This window comes from Carassius auratus, unplaced genomic scaffold (assembly GCF_003368295.1).
Source record: "Carassius auratus strain Wakin unplaced genomic scaffold, ASM336829v1 scaf_tig00217450, whole genome shotgun sequence".
Taxonomy (NCBI): Eukaryota; Metazoa; Chordata; class Actinopteri; order Cypriniformes; family Cyprinidae; genus Carassius; species Carassius auratus.
In genome coordinates this window covers 30,347-58,186 of record NW_020529078.1, presented here as the reverse complement: position 1 = coordinate 58,186, position 27,840 = coordinate 30,347, and the positions used below count along the sequence as shown (strand labels likewise).

Below are 27,840 nucleotides of genomic sequence, written 5' to 3'. Positions count from 1 at the left end.
ACACAGCAGCAGCTGGAGATCCAACATCAAAATACAGTAAATCACTGCAGTCACAGTCTTCTTCTTCATCATCATCATCATCATCATCAGAATGCTGAGCGAGAGATGAAACTCTGACTGTGTTTCAGGGAAACTGCTATGCAGTACAGCTGTGAGTTATTTTAAACCCAGTTTCTGAAGACTCACGTGTTCATGAATCACCTGATTAAACTCTCCGATGGAGGACGACAGCAGACCTGTGTGACAGATCAGTGCAAGTCTTTATTAAATGCTTACTTATTAAAAACTATTCATCATTTAATCCAGAGCTCATGCATGTCACCCTGAACCAGAGTGAATGTAATCTTCAGTCTTCTGTTTAAAACATTACCTTTACTCTTCTTGTTCTTCCATACAGTCACTATAATCAATGGAAGTCCTAACAGAAGTAAAACCAAAGCCACCATAGTGATAATAATCACAGATGAACCTGAAAAACACCAGAGGAAACACTGTAAAAAACAGAAACAACCTTCAGAATCAGAGCAGAACCTGGTTTACAGATGAATAAGTGATAGTCTTGGATGAAATTAGACAGGTATTAGACTTATTGAAAGTTCTTCAGAGCTTTCACTTCCTGTTCTGATGAACAACTGTTACATTAAGATGAACTTGTGTGCAGAGGTGTGTGTCGGGTGAAAAACAGACAGTGTGTGTGTTACAGAAATATGAAAGAGCAGAGTGTGATCTGAGCTGGTGAGGAGATGTGATGATCTGTGATCGTGATGATTCATGTCTGATGTGATCAAATGAGGCGTGTTTGAAAATGAGCTCAGAGTTTGATCTGAAAGTAAAGACTGAGCTGCTTTACTGGCACAGAAACTATAGAAGCAGATTTATGACAAGAGACATGTAATATTAATATTAAATATCCTATGATCACTTTGATCAGGTTCATCATGAGCTAAAATTGCTTTTCTCCAAAATATACCAAATGATAAAACTGGTACTGGGACTGTTGCATCATGGGTAGTGTAGTTTGTGCGCTCAGTGTTTGGCTGATTGAGTTGAACTGCAGTACTTCCTGTCATTGTTCTTGTCGTCTCTCTTCCTGTTCGAGGTGTCACTGACAGAGAGAGAAAAAAAAGTGAAATATGAACATGCTGCTCACAATTAATAATCATATTTTGTATAAATGTGTCTATCAGATGCATGAATGCAGATGTTGAGACATCATGACAAACCCATCTAATGTAAAACTGTGCTCATGTCCAAATGATTTAATTATGAAATTACTTTAATTTGAGCCGTTCACAGTCTCATAAACTGAAGAACTGTATTGTACGACATATTTCAATCCTTCAGTTATGTGACATCTGACTCAATATGACAGGTGTTGAGGGAACATGTGATATTATTTTATGTTTTACAGAAGTTGAGATGTGGATGTAATTCAGAGTTTGAGCAAGTTTGAGACATGAACTGTCTGCTCAGAACTTGATGAAAACGTATAAATGATGGTAATTGCACCACAATCAATATAAAAAATGTGTTCAGAAGCTTTGTATTAAAGAAAATCAGATTAATAATGATTTGATTGAAATTATTTATATAAACACAGTGACTACACATTAGCAATAGTTTTTACAAAAATATATGTGTGTGTGTGTGCGCGTGTGTGTGTGTGTGTGTGTGTGTGTGTGTGTGTGAGCGTGTGTGTGCGTGTGTGAGTGTGTACCTGTGCTGGTGTGTGTGTGTGTGTGTGTGTGTGTGTGTGTGCGTGTGTGTGTGAGTGTGTACCTGTGCTGGTGTGTGTGTGTGTGTGTGTGTGTACCTGTGCTGGTGTGTGTGTGTGTAACTGTGCTGGTGTGTGTGTGTGTAACTGTGCTGGTGTGTGTGTGTGTGTGTGTGTGTGTGTGTGTTTGTGTGTGTGTGTGTGTGTACCTGTGCTGGTGTGGTCAGTGATGTTGTGTGTGTGTGTACCTGTGCTGCTGTGGTGAGTGCTGGTGTGTGTGTGTGTGTGTATACCTGTGCTGCGGTGTCAGTGCTGGTGTGTGTGTGTGTGTGTGTATACATGTGCTGCGGTGTCAGTGCTGGTGTGTGTGTGTGTGTGTGTGTGTGTGTGTGTGTGTACCTGTGCTGGTGTGTGTGTGTGTGTGTGTGTGTGTGTGTGTGTACCTGTGCTGGTGTGTGTGTGCGAGTGAAGGGTCCTGGTTAAGATCTGGTCAGGTCTTGTTTTCTGTGGAGCTGAGAAACAAGATCACATCATTCAGATGAAAAATACATTACAAATCCATAACTACAGAACAGAGCAGAAACACAGAGGATGAAACAGACGGCTGCTGTGTGATGAACAATATTCACCTCTGATCACATTCAGATAGATGTTTTTATATTCTCTGCCCCATCCAGCTTCACAGTTGTACAGTCCAGCATCTGTCAGACTCAGGTTTCTGATGATCAGTGTAAATAATCTCTTCTGATGATCGTCCAGCAGAGAGAATCTGCCTTCAGACACTGATGACTGTCCTCCAGCTGATTTTAGGAGAAGATTCTTCTCTCTGTAAGGTCCTTTATAGAAGTATTTGTTGGAGTTTTCATATCCTTCAGAATAAGGACAATTCAGAAACCCTTGTTCTCCTTCTGTTCCTTTCACTGTAATATCCACAGGCACTGAACTGCTCACTGCACACACACACACACATGCACGCGCACACACACACACACACACACACACACAAACACACACACCAAAATAAACCAAACTGTTAGACAATAAACACTTTTAATGTAACAGTAAAAAAAAAATTTAATTAATTTTGAGCACTTACCCATCAGTAGAAACGCAGAAATCATGAATGTGAACTTCATTTCTTCTTCGGTTGAGTTCAGAAAAGTTCCTCAAATGTCTTCTTGAAGTCAGATCTCAGTAATACTGTGAATCCTGCTCTCTTCTCTCAGTGGAGAGTACAGTTATAGTCTCTGGTGATGAGAATCAAACACTAGCGCTGACGGACAGTGTGTTACTCTCTTCATGTGATGTTGAGGGTGTTGTGTGTGAAAAATGACCAGGAAACTATCTGTGAACTCACAAACCACAGCCTGTTTCCTCTGTTTCTGTTCTGCTCCACCTTCAAGTGCTTTCTGTTACAGCTCCGATCTTTTACTGGCTACAAACACATACAGCAATAAATAAATAAATAAATAAATAAATAAATATATTTGCAAAGCTGGAAAAAATTACCTAAAAACATTACCTGAATAAAAGCACACACACACACACACATACACACACACAAGTCTGCATTTATTTCCACATAAAAATACAGAAAAAATATATAATATTGTGAAATATTATTACAATTTAAAATAATTGTTTTTAAATTTATTATACTTTAAATTATCATTTATTTCTGTGATGCAAAGCTGAATTTTTAGGATCATTATCACATGATCCTTCAGAAATCATTCTAATATGATGATTCATTATCAAAGTTGGAAACAGTTTTGCTGCTTCATATTTTTTCAGAACATGTGATACTTTTTTAGGATACTTTGATGAATAAAAAGTAAAGACAAAAAAAAAAACTATATATATAAAATATAAATATTTAGTAATAACAATATACACTTCTGGTCAGTAATTCGGGGTCAGTAATTTAAGTTTCTTTCTTTTTTATATAAAATCAATAGTTTTATTCAGCAAGGATGTGTTCAATTGATACAAAGTGATAGTAAAGAAAATATATTATCATTTTTTTTTTATATATAAATGCAGTGCTTTTTAACCTTTTCTTCATCAAATACATTAGACAGCAGAACTGTGTCCAACACTCATAATAAATCAGAATATTAGAATGATTTCTAAATGATCATGTGATCGACTGATGTTACATGTGACACTGAAGCTGGAGTAATGATGCAGAAAATTCAGCTTTGCATCACAGGAATAAATTATTTTTTTTAAAATATATTCAAATAGAAAACTAATATTTTAAGTTGTAATAATATTTCACAATATTACTGTTTTTTCTGTATTTTTGATCAAATAAATGCTGGCTTGATGAGCAGAAGAATCTTCTTTCAAAAACATAAAAAATAGTAACGTTTACAATTTTTGGTCTGTAATATATATATATATATATATATATATATATATATATATATATATATATATATATATATATATATATATATATATATATTTTTTTTTACTCTCATATTAACAGATTCTGCATTATTATTGGTCAAATCACCTGTCAATCAAGCTCTCTGTGAAGGGTCAGATGACATCATTGCAGAAATGCTGTTGTTTACAGAAACTGTAAATAATCCAGAATATGTCTTGCATATTAAAGTCACACTTTCTCCATCATGTCAGTCCTTGGAGAAGAGCTGCATTGTGGGAAGTGTAGTCTGTGTTTAGCTGAAGCCTCACAGCTCTTCCTGTGGCTCTGGTTGAACTTCCTGTTTGGTAACTAACTTCTGCACACATCTCATGTTTAACTGAACCAAAAGACTTACTATTTATATTTTTATAAAGCTAATTGTTAGTATTAGCATCACAGTGGCAGCTGCAGCAAAAAAGCCAGTGTACAATGAACTCAATTCGAGTCAAATTTACTACTCCTGAAATATGACTCTCTCACTTTCAAAGGTGTGACACATGTACAATACTCACAGATCACATGTGAACACTGAAAGAGTTTATTTGTCAAGCCTGCAGATGAGTCACACACTTCTTTTGGACAACAAATAAACTCTTAAGGTGCTAAAATATGCTCTGTGAGTAATGTCATACGTACGTATATGGTGCCTGTGGAACGTCATGAGTATAATACACAACAATTAAGGTGGACATTTTTTGTTTTTAATGTTACATGTGCTTCTTCGTACAATGACAGTATGGTTATTAACAGTAAGCCTTAAAAAAAAAAAAACACACAACAACTCAAAAGTAGTGGTCCCATGTGACACGTGCCGTATATTCAAAGTGTTTAGGGTATATATGCTAGGGTCTGTGTGTGGTGTGAGGTGTGTGTCAGGTGAAAAACAGACAGAGTGTGTGTTACAGAAATATGAAAGAGCAGAGTGTGATCTGAGCTGGTGAGGAGATGTGATGATCTGTGTTCGTGATGATTCATGTCTGATGTGATCAAATGAGGCGTGTTTGAAAATGAGCTCAGAGTTTGATCTGAAAGTAAAGACTGAGCTGCTTTACTGACACAGAAACTATAGAAGCAGATTTATGAGAGATATGTAATATTAATCCGGACGGAGGGTGGATCACTTTGATCAGGTTCATCATGAGCTAAATGTGTCTCAACAAATGTATAAATGGAAATCTAATATTAACTATCCAGCACCTGGATGGAGGATGGATGTTGAGATCTGGACAGGCCTTGTTTTCTGTGGAGCTTAGAAACAAAGGAGAGCTGTCATACCATTCAAATAAAACAACTGCATTTATAAAACCATCAATATCTATGCAAGGGTTTTCAAACCGTGGGTCACAGAATGGAACGAGGTGGGTCGCTCAAAGTCACTTGGCTGCAGCTAAATGTGCGTTTCAATGACACACACACACACACAGTTCAGTCTAGGGCTGCACAAATGTGATGAGGCCAGAACCGACGGACAATCAAACAAAGTTTTAATAACCAAATAAACGCGAAACAGTGTGGCAGCCCCCCGCGGATGACTGTCGTGCACAAACAAAAACCAAACACCAAATAAAACCCAGGCCTGGTCCTCTCTCGTCCTTCATTGTCATCGCTCCTCTTTTGTATCCTTCCGATCTCCTACTTGGGACTCGAGACCGGTGAGTGGAGAAGGTGTCGCACAGGTGTCTCATTTCCAATCACTCACTCCGTTCCCACGGCTCTCGGCACCGCATCACTCGTCACAACGATATAGCCTGCCAACATTAATTACGAACTGCAATATCATTAGTGTGATTTTCAAATTGCAATGAAGTCTTGCGTGGTTTGAAGCGTGGGCACGGACGAGTTGTAACAACCTTGACGTATCATCTCTGTTAAGAGAAAAATTTGCCAAAGTTCAGAAATCTTTTGAAGATATTGCTGAACATTTAACCATTGCAAAAATAAATTTCTGCCTGAACTTAATGTCATCCAGTTTTTTTTGTTGTTGTTTGTTTATTTAAAATGAGACATGTTTATTATAATGTAGTTTGACCTATTTCACAATTATTTTAATCTCCAAACTGTTTTAGATAGCTCTGCTTTGCTTCTTATGCTTTTCTAAAAAAGGGTTGGACTGTCCTCCGTTCTCGGCGACACACACGGAAGGATCATGAAAGCATTTTCTGCAACAAAACACAACAGCGCAGATTACAGTTCACTTGAGTTAGCCTGTTTCACGGTTTTTGTGGACACTACATATTTTGGTCTGTAATGTCTGTAAATCAAAATGGAAACTTAAATATTAGTAGTGAAATTTTTCAGTTGTACTCTAAAATAAAATGGTTATTTTTCTTAAATACTGAGATTAGGCTTAAAGTAATTACAACCAGTTTTTTTTTTTTTTATATATATATTTTGGTGGGCTGTGAAATAGATTACACTTGTGGGTCATGGAATGGAAAGGTTTGGGTCCTGTATCCTCTGTTCTCAGGTCAGTGATGCTGACGGTGAAAACTCTGGTCCTCTTGTCATCAGTCAGAGAGAATCTCTCATCTTCAGCTGGAGATCCTGATTTAACCACAATGTCTTTAAATCCAAAGATGCACTCTCCTTTACAAAAATACTTTGGATTTGATTCATATCCAGATTCATATCTGCATCTGATGTCAACTCTCTCTCCTCTGTGTCCTGTGACTGTTTCTGGAGCACCAACAACAGCTGAAAACAGAAATATTATTATATACAGCTGTTATGTGTGAGCAAGAGATATTAGAGAGAATAATAACTTACACTACACACATTAGACTGATGATCATGCAGTAAAAAAACAAAAATAAAAAAAAACTAAAATTCTATACAATGCCCTCACACTCACCTGTACAGATGCTGGAAAATAGGACTAGAACGTCCCACATGTTAAAATCTTACACAAGCTTTGATTTAATATAAGACAAAATCTCAAACATTACAGTCTTTGTCTTCTGTGCTGAGTTGAAGCCACTTTAACACTACCTTCCCCTTTTGTGTATTTCTGACCACATCAGCTCTTCATGACATCGTCAGAGAGCACATCTGTGATGTTTCACTGCACATACGTCACACATCAGTCGTGGAACAATGTGCAAACTCAGTCATCTGTGCATTCAAATATATTTTGAATATGAGTATAGACACTGATTCTTTACACACAGGAACACTGCATGAACTGAGTATAATATTTTAGATCTCTTTTGCTCAACATTGGAGTGTTAATAGCTCTGCTGCTTTACACCAGTGAGAAAACATAACTGCTGCTAAAAGAAAAGTCTTGAGACTGTAACACTTCTGTGTGTCCTTCAGTGCTGGAGGTAACAAGCTCATTTTCTACAATGAGAGTAAACACAGCACGTCCTGTTTATGCTGAGTTAGATGTGTTCCTAGGTCAAAATATTTTGTTTACCCTGGAACAACATTTTACTCCAGAAATGTATTCTTGACCATATCCCTACACCTAACCCTAACCTTAACCACGAGTAATCCCTAAAATCAGAGGAAATGATAGATGAATGACACTGATGTAGAAGCACCTAACAGTGATTTTAAGTGTAAACCTCAGAAAATCTATAAACTGGTTCTTCAAATCTGATGATTAATCACAATTGTGTTCCAGGGACAAAAAAGATGTTGTCCCAGGAACATGTCTCACTTGTAAAATCAGGTTCTGCATAAACACATCAGAGACTAACTCCTCTCCACACTGACCTCTGATGGACAACATGTGAAATGAGCCAAAGCAACATATAACTATTAGGCTCTAGAAAAAGAAAAAACAACTGATACCGGGTCTTATTTAGAATTAGTTACGACTGGTAATAATTTAAAGGCATTTAAATTATGAATTAAAAGCATTACAGAAGACTCAGATTTCTGTAGTTTCTGTGGGTAGGGTCTGTGTTCTAGATAAAAGCTGCTGCTACAGGCATATTTATTGTGTAGCACCTCCATACATCTTGCAACACAATTAAATGTAATTGGTCAAACCTACCTTGTTCTTATTAAGTGGTCAAGGTATAGCTGGTTAGCATGAGCCCATTAGCACCTACACCTACTTATTAAAATAGTTTAATCTGGATGAGAAAGATTTGGAAATCCCATGTTTTTCTCTAAGGTGTAAGCCTCTTCTTTTGTTGGTTCATTAAAACCTCTCATCATTTGAGGGATGCAACTAAAAACTGCTTTGAAGTGGTTCATCTCTGATGATTAATATACATTTACATTTACATTTATTCATTTATCCAAAGCGACTTATAGATGAGGACAGTGGAAGCAATCAAAAACAACAAAAAGAGCAATGATATATAAGTGCTATAACAAGTCTCAGTTAGGTTAACACAGTACACGTAGCATGGGATTTTAACTAATATAATAAATAAAAAGAAAACAGATAGAATAAAAAATAAAAGAATAGAGCAAGCTAGTTAGAGGTCTTTACACATACACACACACATACACAATTGCATAATAAATGAAAAGAAAGCAGAATATAAAAAGATTAGAAAGGTAGTTCGATTTTTTTAAAGAATAGAATTAGAATTGTGAGTGATAAAGTTAGAGGGTCAAATAAAAATGGAAGAGATGTGTTTTAAGCTGATTCTTGAAGATGGCAAAGGACTCAGCTGCTTGGATTGAGTTGGGGAGTTCATTCCACCAGGAGAAAACATTTAATTTAAAAGTCCGTAAAAGTGACTTTTGTGCTTCTTTGGGATGGCACAATCAAGCGACGTTCACTTGCAGAACGCAAGCTTCTAGAGGCACATGAGTCTGAAGTAATGGATTTAGGTAAATGGGCGCAGAGCCAGTGGTAGTTTTGTAAGCAAACATCAATGCCTTAAATTATATGCCAGCAGCTATTGGAAGCCAGTGCAAATTAATAAAGAGAGGTGTGACGTGTATTCTTTTTGGCTCATTAAAAGTTAATCTTGCTGCCACGTTCTGGATTAATTGTAAAGGTTTGATAAAACTTGCTGGAAGACCTGCCAAGAGAGCATTGCAATAGTCCAGCCTGGACAGAACAAGAGCTTGAACAAGGAGTTGTGCAGCATGTTCCGAAAGAAAGGGCTTGATCTTCCTGATGTTGAATAAAGCAAATCTGCAGGATCGGACAGTTTTAGCAATGTGGTCTGAGAAAGTCAGCTGATCATCAATCACAACTCTAAGGCTTCTGGCTGTTTTTGAAGGAGTTATGGTTGATGTGCCTAATATACAGTGATCAATGGCCTGAAGATGTATAATGATTATTTTAGTTTGATACTGAAAGCTATTTGGGCAATATTTATGGATTATTATAGGTTGCCTAATGTCTGCTTCTAGCATAGTTAAATGAGTCCAGAGCAAAATAAAAATATAAATCCTCAACTCATTGAATGATACAAATCACATTTTCCTGATATTTTATTTTATTTTATTTATTTTATTTTATTTTATTTTATTTATTTGTTTATTTATTTATTTATTTATTTTTTTAAGTTGTATTGCTTTTATCAACGGTTTCTCAATCTTACTGAAAGATCTTGATAAACACATACTGGCGGTTTGATACAGATCCAAAATGTGATCCAATTTCAGAATCCTTTTTTTTTAAATGTTGAAATACCCACTTTCACCAAATGACCCAATTTGATCGGACTGAACAAAATCAGAATCAGATTGTTTTTCTTGATGAACACTCAATGTGTTTCCTTACAAAGTATGTATCATTTTTCAACATTTTAGTTACAAATATTTCAGCTCAGGAAAGCCACGACGAAGGTTTGATTGAGACAGATTGTTTTCTTGTGATGTCATCAGACACTCCCTTATTGAACATGTTTACAGATAAAGTAGTCATAAAATTAGCATTTATTAGACCTACAAGATTATTTAAGAATACTGTACCATTTTCAAAGTTTATGCAATATTCATATTCAATAAAAGCAAAAAAAAAGGGGCTTCAGTGTTCAGTCCAGTGTTTGACCAATACTGTGATAGATGGACTCTTCTTGAACAGAATCAGTTCTGAGACTCTGATAAACGTCACTCTGTCTGCTGGAGTTCAGTTCTGTGTAGATCTGATCTGGATCCACAGCGTTTCTCTCAGCAGCAGCAACATTCATGTAGTCGAGGTCTGTGTCCACTGTTTCTGTGTTTGCAAGTCTATCAAATTTGTTCAGTACAAAACCATCATCACGTTGAGCTGTGTGTAGATTTGAGAACACAGCTTGGTTTCCTTTCACATAAGCATTCTGAAATGGAAAAAGGAAATGATTCAATTCGTCATCATCGAGCAATGACGTAAACCCTGACTTGAGAAGAACTAAAATTCATGACACAGGTAATTATATAAATGCTTGGTGAAGATGATCCTGACTCACCTCTGTTCTTCTGTTTTCTGTCAGATGAAGCCCTTCAGCCGAAGAGGAGACCAAACCTGTAATAGATCAAGATTACATTACTCTTAAAACTTCCCTGCTAGCTTGAATCCAGTGCCACAGTCTCAAATATTTTGTTCAATCTGACTAGAATAATTCTGAAGACAAAGAAACATTTTTTATTTATCATTGTTCTGAATGATTAGAACTGGATTGAACACATTTAATTGAATATGCAATGTTTAAGTAGAAAGACTGAAACAGCATTTACTTGTAAACATACTCCAATAACTTTTGCTTTATTTATACCTTACACCTACACAAAAAATCTTTTTGCACAGCTTGTATTTTCTGTTATAGAGTCTAGTAAGGAGACATGTCTGAATTCACCGATGACACATCAGAAATGTAGATTTTATTTATGTATTATTACCACAAGTCTTTTTCTTCCTTTTCCATACAGCCACAACAAGCAAAACAGCACACATCAGGAGCAAAACCAGACCTCCTGCAGTGATGATGATGATGAATGAACCTGAAAATACAAAACACAACATAAACCCTTCAGTTGGTTCACACAATTAAATAAAAGATATTTACACAAGAGATAGCAACATATTTATCATGCTAATAATAATAATAATAAATACATTTATTTTGTATGGCACCTTTGAGTTACTTTCTCAACGCACTTTGAAACAAAAGCAAACACAAAACATGCAAAATATAAAATAAAAAATGGCTGAATACTTTTCAGACAACCCTTGTAAGTGCTTGGTGCTGACCCTGGTTGGGTCAGCTGATTAAATAGGAGACCATCGTCCAGTCTGTGCCAAGTTTCAGAGAGAAAGCTTGTAGTCACCACAGCACCGGCATTCCTCTCTGAACAGGCCAGTGATAATAAATTACTAAAGACAACACAAGAGTGAAAGACTTCTGTTCTTCTCTCAGTAATTAAAGATCAGGAATTAAGGACTGAGATGAGGGAAGATGAAGAAGGGATGTAATTGCATCCTGAGCTCTGATGAAAGGACCCCTCGAGCCGCAGCAAACCAGCATTACCACAACAGTCATGGGTGTCTTTAAACAGATACCAGTTTTGCTTTAAGGATAGAAGATAGTAGGAAGTGTATCATATGTTTAACTTCAGTATAGACACATCAATCCACAGCAAACCCACACAGGTAGACATCCGAACCAATAGAAGCAAAAGTCCAGCTGTGACAATGTGAGAACCACCAACTCGCTTGGAAATGTAGAGAGTGTCCGTAAAAGCAAAAATATCAGTCAGATGAAGAAATCAATGTGACATCATATAGACATAAATCATATGAAAGGAGAGTTACTGAGAGAGGACGGGCAGCAGCTGATCTGAGCTGGTGAAGAGATGTGATGATCTGTGATCGTGATGCTGCTGGATTGAGGATTCATGTCTGATGTGCTCAACCATGGCAGCGTGGTTGAAAGTGAGCTCTGAGTTTGATCTGAAGGGAAATGTAGATTGTGCTGTCATACTGACACGTTATTGAATATGTAGTAATGTATATCTAGTACCTGGATGAATGGTGGAGGTATAGATCTGGACTGGTCTTGGCCTCTGTGGAGCTGAAAATAAGGAGAATCATCACACCATTCAAACAACACAAATACATTAATGAAAAGACCATTGACCACAGCATAAAGCACAGTGGATGAAATGGATTGTTGTTTACTCATTTACACCACACCTCGGATCACATTTAGATGGATTTGTTTAAGGTATCCATATCCAGCTCGACAGATGTATGGTCCAGCATCTTCCATCCTCAGGTTTCTGATGGTCACTGTCAATGATCTCATCTTGCCATCGTCCCGCAGAGAGAATCTGCCATGGACTGAGGTCTCTCCTCCATTAGATTTTAGTATGAGATCATAATCTTTGTAATTTCCTTTGTAAAAGCCTTTGAATGCTTTTTCATATCCTTTAGCATAAGGACACGTAATGAGTGCTTGTCCTCCCTCTGTTCCTGTCACTGTAATATCCACACACAGTGAACTGCTCACTGCACACACACGCACACACACACACACACACACACACACACACACACACACACACACACACACACACACATCAGCACAATTCTGTCTGGACCATATTGACAAAGAACTAATGTAAATTTATAACCATGGGTGCACATAATTTTTTCAGGAGATTTGGTTTGTTCCTCACACTGCACATAGCGTGACCCATTAAATATAACTATACAAAAAATGAATTAATAATAGGTATAATATTATTGCACTTTATTTTTTTTTTAGTGTGTGATAATATTATTAAAAATAAAAGGCAGTCTTAGTATTAAATACAAATACATTTATTTTACAGTAAATTAAAAAATAAAATGCTAATATTTACTACTAATTTCTTTGTTTGCCTCTTTAAGAAGAATTGCTTTATGTAATCCCCAATTTTAAGTCGCTTTGGATAAGAGTCTGAAAATAAATACATTAAAATCATTTTAATCATCATATTGAAACTTAAAATCAGCAGGCTTTTATTTTGGCGGGTAGCCGGCAAGTAAGTAAACACACGTCCTGGATTTAGTGCTGCTGCTGATTAAAACAGCGTCAGTGGATGAATGTCACACTTTTGCATTGTGCTTTAAAAACGGCATGACATAGCCTAGATTTATGCTTTCAGGTTGAAAATAAAACTTATATAGAACAGTCTGTGTTCTAAAATGGTATTTGTTAGGGCTGGGATAAACGATTATTTTTTAAACGATTAATCTAGCGATATTTTTTTTCGATGCATCGATTAATCTAACGATTATTTTTTCCAGACCGATTCGATTTCGATTATCTCCGCATTAATTGACTACTAACAATTTATACATGTTGATTTACATATCTGAATGAAAAAAAACATGAATTCCTTAACATTGCAATATATGTTTATTGCTCTTAAAATTACAAAATAAAGGACTAAGAATGCATTACTTTGCACTTGTATAGAGATAGCATTCAATAAAACTTTGAAGCCTTGAAAAACAAGCTTACTGAAAAAAAGTTATTCTTTCAGATGAAAATAAAGGTCACCCAAAATACTTGTTTAGAGCAATTGAAAGAATTCAGTAACCAATGTAAACTTGAGGGCTTTAAGCTAATACAGAGAGTGCTTTTCCAAAAAAAAAAAAAAAAAAGAAACATTAACAGTGGGAGCCAGCAGCCTGTCATGGAGAAAACAAAAATCTCAGAACGCTCCACGTGAAACTTTGCCGTTCCGCCCTTTTTCTATTTTTTTCTAATGATTTTGGTTAATATGCACGAGGGAGAGAGAGAGAGAGCAAGACAGCGCTCGTGTAGTTTGAAGACTGTGAGTGCGCGAGCGCGCATGAAAAAAAAAGATCAATGCAGAAAAACCCCTGGATTGGTTATATAACGTTGGACAGAATGTTGATCCGGCCATCGCGTATATTCAGCAGACATAAGGTAAACGTTTTGCAAACGTTTTTTAGAGAAATAAAAACAGGTCGACGAATCAATGCGCATATTTTGCATCGATGACCTCGACGCGTTGTCCCAGCCCTAGTATTTGTGTATTAGCAGCTGTCAACCATGTACCACACAAATGCTCTGTCAGAACATAACGCATTTTTTATTTTGGTTGCGCATACGGACCTGCAGACCACTTACATGCACCCCTGTTTATAGAGAATATCCTTTTTTTTTTAGAAGGAATATCAGAAGGCCAGGCCCTGAATGTGGACGAAAAGAGGAGCTAGGGACGGAGCAGGGTAATCAGGGAAAAAAAATGTGAATAGAACTTATATAAGCATGACGTGAATCAGTTGATGTAAGCTTGACTGACATTATATGTCACTAATGATACACTTGATTTCAGCACAGAACACTGCTGAAACACAACATATAACATGACATTTAGCATACAAATAAATATTGGTAAAATATGCATTAAATAATTCATCTTTAAACGGTAAATTAGAACTAAAGATCAGAGCTTACACATCAGTAGAAACACACAAGCCTTTGGCGAGAAGCTCATTCTTGCAGTCACACTAGTTTTCTTGCGAAGGTCGAGTAAGTATTTCCAAATCGCTCTTCAATCAGTGAGCTGTTATTTAAATGTTGATTGTATATTTGATGCTCGTTGCATGATGAAGGTCAAACAATTGATCCAGCATGTATTGTCTGTACGTGTGTATGATGTTGAGGGGCGTTGTGTGAACGTGCATCTACACTGTAAAAAGTGATACTCTATATTTACTCAATTAAATTGTGGCAACAGATTACAAGCAATATTGTTAATTACCTTTAACACATTCGAATTAATTAGAATTAATCAAATGCGATGCTTAAAAGCAATTATTCAAAATGAGTAAAATAACATGAAAAAAATAATTAAAATGTATTCAAAAATATCGGTTTTGTTGGATAAAACGGGAAGCACCCAGCTGCAGCCTGCATATAGAGGCGGGGTTGCACATGTTAACCCGCCCCATACCTACTGTGATTGGTTTGACCATCTTTCATAGGTATACATGATAGGAAATGTGTGTGTAGTTGGTGTACACCGTTAAAAATAATACATTATATTTAATTAATAAAATCGTGGCAACAGATTACAAGCAATATTATTAATTAAATTTAACACATAAGAATTCATTAGAATTAATCAAATGAGATACTTAGAAATTAACCATTCAAAATGAGTTAAATAGCACAAAAATAAGCTAAGTTTAAACAAATACAAAAAACATTTCTTTGAGAAAGAAAAACAAAACACTATGCTAATGAACACTATGTTATGCATACCAGGCCAGTAGTTGGTGACTAAGAAACACACCGCAAAAATGTAATTCACAAATTTATGTTTTAGTTGATTACATGGAGATAAAACAGGCATCGTGTTCAAAAGCTCATGTTGTCAAGCACCCAAAACAGAGTTACTGGAGACACCTGATGTTAACAAACAGAATCACTGCAGGAGAATAATCTACATTTTGGTTACCACTACGGTGGTCAGTGTTTGCTGTAGTTGGGATCTTGACCCTTAACCTTTTAAACAAAACTTTTTTTGGTTGCTGTGATTGTGACATTGCCGCTAGATAAGCCAACAAAGAGTAAGATCAGGTGGTGTTGTTTGTTTTGACAGCATTTGATCTGGATTTCTGAGTTGGTTTTTTGTCTTACAGGCAACAGTTGTCCTATGTTTGAACAGCATAAGGTCTGGACATTTAAATATATATATATATATATATATATATATATATTATTTAGGCAAACAGACATCAAAAATCAGCCTGAGACCCTCAACAATGGAGACCATCGAAAACTTGTTGCACTGCATTCTGGGTGCCACCAATCAAAACTCATTTATGGATCCCATCATGCTGTCTGTCACCATTCTTGAGAATCATATGCTGGTTCTTGATGTCACTTAGTGACAAAGAGAAAGTTTCCCTTCTCCGTCACTATTTTTTTTCTTAATCAGAATTCTTAAACTCTGCATTTCACATAAAAATCCAGGTCTTCTATTGTAGAATTACAGGTGTTGCTTTAATGAATGTCAATTTTTCTCCGAGAACAGGCTCAATTTATAATGCCCAGGGCAAACATAGATTAGGCTAAATTATAACCAGGACCACCGCAATACTCTTAGCAAGTAGCTGTTATAATTCAGTTTCAACAGCTATACAAAATGTAACAGTAATAAGTCAAGGGTCAAGAGCCCAACTAAAGCAAACACTGACCACTATAATGGTAACCCTATAAATGTACCCTTTTTTTCCTTCAGTGATTCTGTTTGTGAACTTTTTGTGTTGTTAAATAACTTTGTTTTGGGGGACTGAAGACACACACTTCTGAACATGATGCCTGTATCATATCTATGTAAGCAACAAAAATGTGAACATGTATAGTGTTTCATGATCGCCAACTACTGGCCTGGCATGTATAACATAGTATTCTTTAGCATAGTGTTTTTTGTTTGTTTGTTTTCAATAAAATCAATATTTTTGTGAATATTTTACTTAATTTTTTCATGTTATTCTACTCATTTTGAATGGTTGCTTGTAACCATCTAATTTGATTATTTATAATTAATTATAAAGTGTTAAATGTAATTAATAATATTGAATGTAACATTTTAAACAATTTTATTGAGTAAATAAAGTGAATCATTTTTTACAGTGTAGGTGGTAATCAGGAAATCAGCTCTGAAGTTTTCCGCTGTACACTGACCACAAGCAGTTTCCTCGCAGTGCAGTGGTTTCACAGAATGCTACATATAGACATGACAAATTTGCATACACTACAAATGTTTTATTTATTTATTTTTTATTGAAAAACACATACTTCATGAAACCTATTCCTTTCTGCCTGAATAAAAGTACCGAAGTAAAACTTGGTCTTTAATGCCAAACGAAAAGGTGATTTTTTTTTTTTCAGTGCAGCCACAGTGGGTTTCACCAGCTCACTCCTCTCCATACTGACCTCTCATGAACAATTAAAAATAACACAGTGACGAAATCAGAGCATATGCTAATCCTTGTGAGTGGTGTCATTACGGTTATTTTATTGCTTCTGATCACGTCAGCACCCGCACAATCCCAAACTGTAAATGTTTATCATGTTTAATGTTTATGAGTTTTGATCAGGCTGCCTCTGATGTGATACCCCCGATAGCCACAGAGAGAGAGCAAGCTTCACCAACCAGATGCTGTCTGCTTCTACAGCTGAACCTCGCCAGCCACAAACATGCCACAACAGTGGAGTATTAAGAAAGATCATATTTGTATTTTCTCTTGTTTTTTTTTCTTCCTCTAAAACAAAACTTACTCCAAGAGAACAAGCTGAAGACATTGATTGCCCTCCATTTGTTTTTGTTTTTTTCTTCACAAGTAAAGCTTGATCTTGTGAGTCTGTGAGATCCTGACTCACTGTGAAAATGGTACTACAATCGGCAGGTGTATGGTCTCACAGTCTGTCTGAAATGTGTAGTGTGTATTCAGAGCATCATAATGTTAAACTTAATTTGTAACTGTCCTTAAAGGGTTAGTTCACTCAAAAATGAAAGTTATATCATTAATTACTATCATGTCGTTCGAAACCCATAAGACTATTTATGATATAAGATATTTTTGATGCATCCCGAGAGCTCTCTGACCCTGCCAAAGACAGCAATGTAATTAACATGATCAATGTCCAGAAACACAGCAAGGAGATTGGTAAAATAATCCATGTGACACCAGGGTTCAACCATAATTTCACGAAGCTACGGGATTCATTTTTATGTGCAAAGTAGACAGAAATAACAACTATTTAAAAATTGGCTGTGTGGTGCAGCTGTCGCATCATATATAAGCATACACTGTTTACTTTCTGTGGATTCTCTCCGAAATGGAGCGAGGGTGACGCAGAGAAGATGAATTGTTGAATAAATGAGTTATTTTTGTTTACTTTGCACACAAAAAATATTCTCGTAGTTTTGTCAAAGTACGGTTGAACCCCTGATGTCACATGGATTATTTTACCAATATCCTTACCAAGTTTCTGGACATTGATCGTGTAAATCACATTGCTGGCTATGGGAGGGTCAGAGAGCTCTCAGAATGCATCAAACATATCTTAATTTGTGCTCCAAAGATGAACGACATGAGGGTGAGTAATTGATGACCAGAACTTTCATTTTTGGCTGAACTATCCTTTTAAGTCTATGGTCTCCACCAGTTTTAAAATTAATTAAACGTGTTTAAAAACAGATTCCATGCATTTCTTTCAAAGTAAAAGTGTTGCATCAGGAAAAACATGGAATGAATGTTGTTGTTTCTTTGACTGAACACTCCTTGACACACAAAACTATCTTGCGACCCACCAGTTATATAAAACTGGGTTATATGGTTTTTGATGCCAGCTATTATTGCAGGCATAATATTGACATGTAAAAGTCTAGACCCTGAATTTAAGATAATCCAATTTTATTTCAGATGTATTTACAAGAAAAAATATATATTATTATTGTTTTTATATTCAGAACAATACTGGTACACTGTAAAAAGTGATACTCTATATTTACTCAATTAAATTGTGGCAACAGATTACAAGCAATATTGTTAATTACCTTTAACACATTCGAATTAATTAGAATTAATCAAATGCGATGCTTAAAAGCAATTATTCAAAATGAGTAAAATAACATGAAAAAAATAATTAAAATGTATTCAAAAATATCGGTTTTGTTGGATAAAACGAGAAGCACCCAGCTGCAGCCTGCAGATAGAGGCGGGGTTGCACATGTTAACCCGCCCCATACCTACTGTGATTGGTTTGACCATCTTTCATAGGTATACATGATAGGAAATGTGTGTGTAGTTGGTGTACACCGTTAAAAATAATACATTATATTTAATTAATAAAATCGTGGCAACAGATTACAAGCAATATTATTAATTAAATTTAACACATAAGAATTCATTAGAATTAATCAAATGAGATACTTAGAAATTAACCATTCAAAATGAGTTAAATAGCACAAAAATAAGCTAAGTTTAAACAAATACAAAAAACATTTCTTTGAGAAAGAAAAACAAAACACTATGCTAATGAACACTATGTTATGCATACCAGGCCAGTAGTTGGTGACTAAGAAACACAGCGCAAAAATGTAATTCACAAATTCATGTTTTAGTTGATTACATGGAGATAAAACAGGCATCGTGTTCAAAAGCTCATGTGGTCAAGCTACCAGAACAGAGTTACTGAAGACACCTGATGTTAACAAACAGAATCACTGCAGGAGAATAATCTACATTTTGGTTACCACTACGGTGGTCAGTGTTTGCTGTAGTTGGGATCTTGATCCTTAACCTTTTAAACAAAACTTTTTTCGGTTGCTGTGATTGTGACATTGCCGCTAGATAAGCCAACAAAGAGTAAGATCAGGTGGTGTTGTTTGTTTTGACAGCATTTGGTCTGGATTTCTGAGTTGGTTTTGTCTTACAGGCAACAGTTGTCCTATGATTGAACAGCATAAGGTCTGGACATTTAAATATATATATATATATATATTATTTAGGCAAACAGACATCAAAAATCAGCCTGAGAACCTCAACAATGGTGACCATCAAAAACTTGTTGCACTGCATTCTGGGTGCCACCAATCAAAACTCATTTATGGATCCCATCATGCTGTCTGTCACCATTCTTGAGAATCATATGCTGGTTCTTGATGTCACTTAGTGCCAAAGAGAAAGTTTCTCTTCTCCGTCACAATTTTTTTTCTTAATCAGAATTCTTAAACTTTGGATTTCACATAAAAATCCAGGTCTTCTATTGTAGAAGTACAGGTGTTGCTTTAATGAATGTCAATTTGTCAATTTATAATGCCCAGGCCAAACATAGATTATGCTAAATTATAACCAGGACCACCACAATACTCTTAGCAAGTAGCTGTTATAATTCAGTTACAACAGCCAAACAAAATGTAACAGTAAAAAGTCAAGGGTCAAGAGCCCAACTAAAGCAAACACTGACCACTATAACGGTAACCCTATAAAGGTACCCTTTTTTTCCTTCAGTGATTCTGTTTGTGAACTTTTTGTGTTGTTAAATAACTTTGTTTTGGGGGGCTGAAGACACACACTTCTGAACATGATGTCTGTATCATATCTATGTAAGCAACAAAAATGTGAACATGTATAGTGTTTCATGATCCCCAACTACTGGCCTGGCATGTATAACATAGTATTCTTTAGCATAGTGTTTTTTTGTTTGTTTGTTTTCAATAAAATCTGTATTTTTGTGAATATTTTACTTAATTTTTTCATGTTATTCTACTCATTTTGAATGGTTGCTTGTAACCATCTAATTTGATTATTTATAATTAATTATAAAGTGTTAAATGTAATTAATAATATTGAATGTAACATTTTAAACAATTTTATTGAGTAAATAAAGTGAATCATTTTTTACAGTGTATACGATCTTTACAGCATGTTTAGCTTGAGTTTAAGGCAGTGATAAATGTATCATATTTACAATCTTTTACATGTATTAGACCTACAAGATTATTTAAGACTACTGTTACCATTGCTTGATTGTTTGTGAGGCTTCAGTGTTCAGTCCAGTGTTTGACCAATACTGTGATAGATGGACTCTTCTTGAACAGAATCAGTTCTGAGACTCTGATAAACGTCACTCTGTCTGCTGGAGTTCAGTTCTGTGTAGATCTGATCTGGATCCACAGCGTTTCTCTCAGCAGCAGCAACATTCATGTAGTCGAGGTCTGTGTCGACTGTTTCTGTGTTTGCAGGTCTGTGAAACTCGTTTGTGGCAGAACCGTCATCACGTTGAGCTGTGTGTGAGTTTGAGAAAACAGCTGGGTTTCCTTTCTCGTAAGCATTCTATAAACCGGAATAAGGAAAAACTAAGCAAAAAAGTAAACCTCAACATTTTACTTAAGCAGTAATCTTAAATAAAGAGGATCCTGACTCACTTCTTCTGCTTTTCTTGTCGTCACATGTAGCTCTTCAGTAAAGAAGGAAACCAGACCTGTGATAGATGAATGCTGTTTTCAGTAACTGAATTCAGTTCTTCATTTTAGCCTACGTTCAAACATTATGTCACTGTTTCAGCAGTTTTTTTTTCAGACAAAGAGTAGTTGAAAGAATGTCTACTGTCAATTTTCTATTTATCATATATATATATATATATATATATATATATATATATATATATATATATATATATATATATATATATATATATATATATATATATAATAAAAATTGAAAATATAAAAATAGAAAGTAATTCAAAATATTAATAAAGCCAATAATATTTCAGCCACATTAAAATAAGACTGATCTGAATTCAATGGAAAAACAAAAACAAAATCATACTTTTAGATTTTATTCATGCATTCTTTCATTTATATTGTTTAAAAATATTACCACAAGTCTGCTTTTTCTTTCGTACAGCCACAACAAGGAATACAGCAGAGATCAGGAGCAAAACCAAACCTACGCAAGTTATGATGATGATGATGATGACAAATGAATCTAAAAAAACACAAAAGATCAAATAAACCACTCGGTTGGTTCTCAGAGTGAAATGATGATGTTTATGTGAGAGGAACAGGAGCAGTGATTGTGTGAGATGTAGAGAGATGTTTACCTGAGTCAGGTGCAGACGTCTGTGCTAGCAGGGTTTGAGGAGTCAGAGGAGCTGATGAAACACTTGTGCTTGTTATTAAAAACAGAGTGGTGGTTGGAAATGCTGTTGACCTCTCATCTAAAGAGAAAATACAGACGGACCATACTGTAGTTCAGTTATACATGAGCACTATGCAATGACACATTTGTGTTGGGTCTCAAATTGACCCCCATTGGTTTCAATCCGTTGACTTTGGAACTCAAATAGATGAAAAATTATCAAATCCTTCTTGGATGATTCTGAAGACAAGTATTCATGCAAACTAATTTGGGGTCAATCTGTCCCCAACAAAGCGTTCCATTTTTAGAAATTATCTCTTACCCTCTTTAACCAGCAACAAAATCTCTGAATAGACATCAGTATTTAAAGTCCTCTCCACAGCACACCAGTATTGTCCCTCATCCTCTGTTCTCAGGTCAGTGATGCTGACGGTGAAAACTCTGGCCGTCGTGTCATCGGTCAGAGAGAATCTCTCGTCTTCAGCTGGAGATCCTGATCTAACAATGATGTTTCTTGATACAAAGATGCACTTGCCTTTACATAAATACTTTGAATTTGATTCATATCCAGATTCATAGGGGCATCTGATGTCAAGCCGCTCTCCTCTGTGTCCAACAATTGGAGTTTGAGCAACAACAACAGCTGAAAACAAAATGTCATTAGCCAGGATTATCACATTTGCTGTATTAAGAAATCCTGTCTGCTGATTGAAGTGGAAAATTAGAGCAGTGTTAAACTGTCACACGCAGGAGAACTCACCGATATGCATGCAGAAGCAGAGAAGAAGAAAGCTCCACATGATGAGGATTAAATGACAGTTTTGACTAAATTAAACCCTTAAAAACAACCCTTTTTTGTCTTCTGTGCTGACATGTATATGGCGCAATGCTTAACTTCTCCTTCCCCTTTCCGTATTTCTAACCAAAATTCGTCACTACATGATAATATCTTGACAGCATATCAACACAATATCAGAAAAGATCTATTCCATACAATTTGCTAATGTTATTATGCTTGTATGGGGTCATGTGGAGTATTTGCACAGTGTTCGCAGAGAGCATCACATTACATTTCTTTAAATTAACTTTTCATAATTATCATTAAATTGTGTCTTGAATATAAATGCTTAATGTTTATATTTTGTTATACAATGCAATGAGAATAAATCATTGTGACTTTTTGGGATAATATATGATCAAACAACAAGGACAATCAATTTGCCAGTAAGTTATCCTCAGAGGTACTAAATATTACATAATTATATGTAATAAATGAATGATATAAACAATCTTAAAACTGAAGAGCCTGTGAAAGTAGTTCAGTATCTAAAAATTACCAACCTCCCCTTTAAACACTTAGCTGACTTGCACTGTATAAACAAATATTAATGTAGACATTCATTTTTTTTCTATAGCAAGCACCTCTTTCCTGCAGAGTTTTACTCCAACTCTAATCAAACACACATGAACAAGCTAATCAACGGCTTTCAGGATTACAGACAGGTGAGTTTGATCAAGGTTTGAGCTAAACTCTGCAGAAACATTGACCTTGAGAGCCAGAGTCGAGAACCTATGCACTAAAGCATTGACAACAACAGAAAGACATTTGAACTATAAATTAAAAGTGCACTTGTTAAATCGACCTCATCTACTGTCCTTTTTGAACAGTGGAATAGATTATTGAGTTTGTATCAGTGATGTCTGACTGGTGTTGAGTTTGAACAGATGAATAAAGTGTTTCTACTCCTTCATTCGGGTTCATTTCAAACATCTCAGTGGTCTTCACACTGCGGTTGGGTTCTTTGATAAACTGCACAGAGGAATAGTTCAGACTGTCTGTTTGTGCAGGGACATTTGGTGTGGTATAAATCAGAAAACCTGGGGCCTGTACCATGATGGTAGCTGAACAAATTCAGAGTTACAGGATTAGTTTTGAGTTGACAAAACCAAACCTCTCCAATCCGGCTTTGTTGGTACCATGATGCTGTTCATCAACTTTCTTTGCCGATTCAGGCTTTGATCCTGAATTTGTGGCGCGCGTTCACATGAATGTGTGACATCACTGGCAAACAGACAATCACGAGCCTTGCAACACAAAGCAAGTTTGATTTACTTCTTGTGAGAGACCCAGCGAGATTCAAAACTAAAGGTTAAAGGTTTTGTTAAGAGATTAAAGAATATGACAAATTTAAATGTCATATGACAAATGAAGGAGGACTAATAAAATAAATTATCTTGCTCCATCAGTGTAATCCCAAGTGGAACTTGTTAACTTTGTTTATACATTTGAAAATATATAGTGAAAGAGACTTGAACATGTAAATTCAGATTTGTAATTTTTAAAATTAAAAAGTGCAATCTTTTGATACTACAGCTTATTTATATGACATGATCTGTATACATTAATATTTATTTAAAATAATTTATAATAAATGTTAAACTAAAATTGCTTGTGTGTAAGAGATAAATAATAATATGAATCAGTATAATTATATAAATCATAAAATGACTCAGTTATTATCATTAAAGCCAGACTTCTATTTATTTATTTATTTATTTTTTAAGCATTAGTGACCTTTAATTTGGAGCAAGATAAACTGGAGTGACTTTGTGTCAGACATGTGTCACTTCTCTCACATCTGATTGGTTCACCTTCAGTTTGAGATCTCTAACCCAGAACATAACCTGCCCCGGAGCAGGTTAGCCGTGCAGTGTAAGATACCATGACAACGAACACAGATTAAAGCAGAGCTACTTTCATAGTACCTAAAACCCAGGGTTGGCAGAAACTAAGCTGAAACATAGCTGGCTAGCCACCTAATCCAGCTTCATAGTACAGGCCCCAGGTTGATGTGCAGACGATGTCAAACTGGAGGAGCGTCTCTTCAGTTTTAGTTTGATAAATAAAAAGAAGATGACTGTACACGTCAGCACCAGAGAACCAAGAGCAGCACCGACATGAAACATAGGATCTGAGGACAGAAACCAGCACTCAAAATAACATTTCTTTCCTTCCTATCTGACACGTACACACACCCACACACACAAACTGGGAAAATCTGCTGATCTTGATGTTTTTGGTGAAGTGTTGACAGTTGAGCGTTTCATCGCTGATGTTCTTTTATTCTCTAAAAATACATTTATAAAGAATAAACTTGATTTCAATATGGGTTGTGTCATGTTTCCCTCCTGTGGTTTGTGATGGTACAGCAGGATAAATTTTGATAGATCACAAACTGTTATGTCTGCTTTATCTTCTCTTAAAATAAATATGTGAATATAGATTGATTGGGATGTGGATAGATTAGGTTGGATGGATTGGGTTAGATGTTTTGATTGATTTGGATGGGGATGTATTTGGAAGAATGGATTAGGACAGGATGGATTGGGAAAGGGATGGATTGTTTGGGATGGATGGGTTAGATTGATTAGGGATGGACACAGCAGTGATGCAATGGTGAAATAACATGAAGTAAAGTTGATTGGGATGGATGGGTTAGGTTGGAATTGGGTTAAATGAACAGAATAATGTATTGGGATGGATGGCAATTACCGGTTATGTATGTAGTTGTTCTTCTTGCATGAGTTAAGGATGCACATTTTGGAACAGGAGTTAATGTAGAAACTGTGAATAATAGAAATATTAGTGGAAAGAAAAGCAGAAAATGTGGTTTTGATGTGATGAAATAAACATAAGTACATAAATATGCTGTTATAAAAGGAACATGTTGATGTATGTTTCCTGTTGGTGGTTATCGTAATCCAGAATTATAATATTTCCACATATTTGAGAAACACAGAGTTAAGACTTTCAACAAGTCTGAACTGTAAGATTGATAAACACTACTAGTCAATCACACGCACAGACACACACACATGTATATATATATATTTGGTATTTTTTTTCCCCACAGTTTCAAAGCAGCTTTACTCAATAAAGTTGGAGTAAAATGACTTTAATTACACAAAGTGATTTTCTGGTTGCTTGAATTAAAATTTCATTAAAAAATATAAATAAAAAATGAATGCTTTAATATATTTTGTCTGGAAATTATACCATGAGCAAACTTTACAGGAATACTTCATTAATGGTTATCTATAAGTTCATATTCCCAGAAAGATGTTCAGCCTCTAAAAGGGTTATTTCAACTGCTCTAACCATAACCAATTTGTTTTCTTTTTTTTCTTTCTTCACTAATAATACAAGTGCTTTCTACCACTCCAGAACACTGTGTGCCACAAACACCATCAATACAGCTCCAACTATCTATTAGCTTAGATGGCTGATATGAAACAACAACCCATAAAACTCACTAAAATAACTTATGAAATGTATTCAGTGCATAACTTACCCTCAATCACATGTAGAGTTACATAGTTGTAAGTGTCTTTAAGACATCTGTCTACTGCGCAGATGTAAGTGCCAGAGTCGGTTAGCCGGAGGTCAGTGATGGTCACGGTGAAGTCTGATCCTTCATCAAACAATGTGAATCTATCTGTGTGAGTCGGATTCTGTCCTGTCTCAGACCGAATGAGAATATTATCACTCACACAAGAGTCTCTGCAGAAATATTTGACGTTTCCACCAGCTAGGAAATGAGAGCAATGAATTGTGATGTTTTCTCCCACTGGTGCAGTTTGAAGATTCAGAGACCCCACTAGAAATGAAGAGTCAGACAGGATATCACATGATCAAATGAATAAATAGCACAAGTCAGTCCAAATATCATTCATGTTAAATGTCATCATGCCTCAGTCTTTAGATGTTAATTTTCTCACAAAGAGTAAGTTAACACTTACTCACCTGTGGAAATGTGGGAGAGGAAACCTTAAAAAATCCACATGCTGAAAAGACTCCTTCCTCCTGCTTGGTAAGACAAAGTATTTACTTCTCTTTTTGTCTCGCCATCCTCTTGAGACATCTGCAGTGACGCAATAGTGACGTAACATGACCTGTACTCACACTAAACTCACACACATTTCTATACCATACAAATGAGTCTCAATACTGCTAAATAACATCTCCATTTTCAACCAGAGACATTTATATATTCAAGACAACAAATCAATGATTTTTCTTTATTGATGAATTCAACACATAACAAACTGAGGACAACTGGTAACATTATACAATAAGATTCAATTAGTTAATGTCAGTTAATGCATTAATTAACAATGGGCAATACATGTGTTACAGTATATGTGACCCTAGACAAGAAAACCAGTCATAAGTAGCACTGGAATATATGTAAAGTTTCCTCTGTGAAAATAGTTAATAATTAAACAATTAAAATACATTTTAATTTCACTATATACAGTTTACAGCAAAGCAAACTGATGTGAAAATAACTGGATTTTAATCTTGATTTAGATTTTTTTTTTTCTGTCATATGAATCAGTTTTGTTTGTTCAGAATATGCATATCCAAACAAAAAAGATGTTAAGTATTTATGAAGCAATACAATACAAATCAATATTTTAATATTTAAATGTTCATTTAATTGCATGTCTATTTAATGATGTAATAATAATAATTTAATTAACAAATAAAGATATTAATCGGTTTTAATGGTGATATTTCGAGAAATTGATCTGTTCAAATGGTGTTAAGCGAGTTATGAGCCCAAGTCATTTGTTGGTTGTTTCCATTCTGCCCTCTTGTGTTCTCTCTGTGTATGTTTGTTTCAGATGGGCGGTTCCTGGAGAGAGGCTGTGATTGGTTCTCCTCTTCACCTGATCCAGATATAAGGACTGCCCCAAACACTCAATCGAGTCCATGATTGTGTCATCGTGTGTGACTCAGTAGTTTGCTGTTTGCCTTGTTATTGTTGTTTGTTTCATTTTTGAGTGTCTTACCAGAGAGATAGTGTGTTGGTGCATAAGATTGTGAACATGTGATAATTATGTTGTATTGTTTTTTTGTTTGTTTTTTTTTGCCTCCATTCTGTGATATTCCTGGTTGACTTGACCCAAGCCTGATTGACTATGATTTTGTATTTGGACTGTAAATTGTTTGCTGTTAACTTGTGTATATATATATATATATATATATATATATATATATACAGTATTGTTCAAAATAATAGCAGTACAATGTGACTAACCAGAATAATC

General features: G+C 35.5%; 1 protein-coding gene and 1 long non-coding RNA gene across 2 annotated transcripts; both read right to left on the bottom strand.

Moving 5' to 3' along the window:
* Positions 1–400: 400 nt before the first annotated feature.
* On the bottom strand, positions 401–2,195 carry LOC113101029 (uncharacterized). Its single transcript, XR_003289882.1, has 3 exons — positions 2,158–2,195; positions 971–1,105; positions 401–469 (listed from the first exon to the last, which is right to left on the bottom strand). It is a non-coding gene; the product is annotated as an uncharacterized LOC113101029 (long non-coding RNA).
* Positions 2,196–20,499: 18,304 nt separating this feature from the next.
* LOC113101024 (uncharacterized) lies at positions 20,500–27,504 on the bottom strand. Its single transcript, XM_026265516.1, has 7 exons — positions 27,460–27,504; positions 26,079–26,247; positions 22,049–22,369; positions 21,689–21,805; positions 21,466–21,573; positions 21,009–21,064; positions 20,500–20,916 (listed from the first exon to the last, which is right to left on the bottom strand). Exons 1-7 carry the CDS (start codon positions 27,502–27,504, stop codon positions 20,632–20,634), a joined length of 1,101 nt encoding a protein of 366 aa, XP_026121301.1. The 3' UTR covers positions 20,500–20,631.
* Between the last annotated feature and the right edge of the window lie 336 nt (positions 27,505–27,840).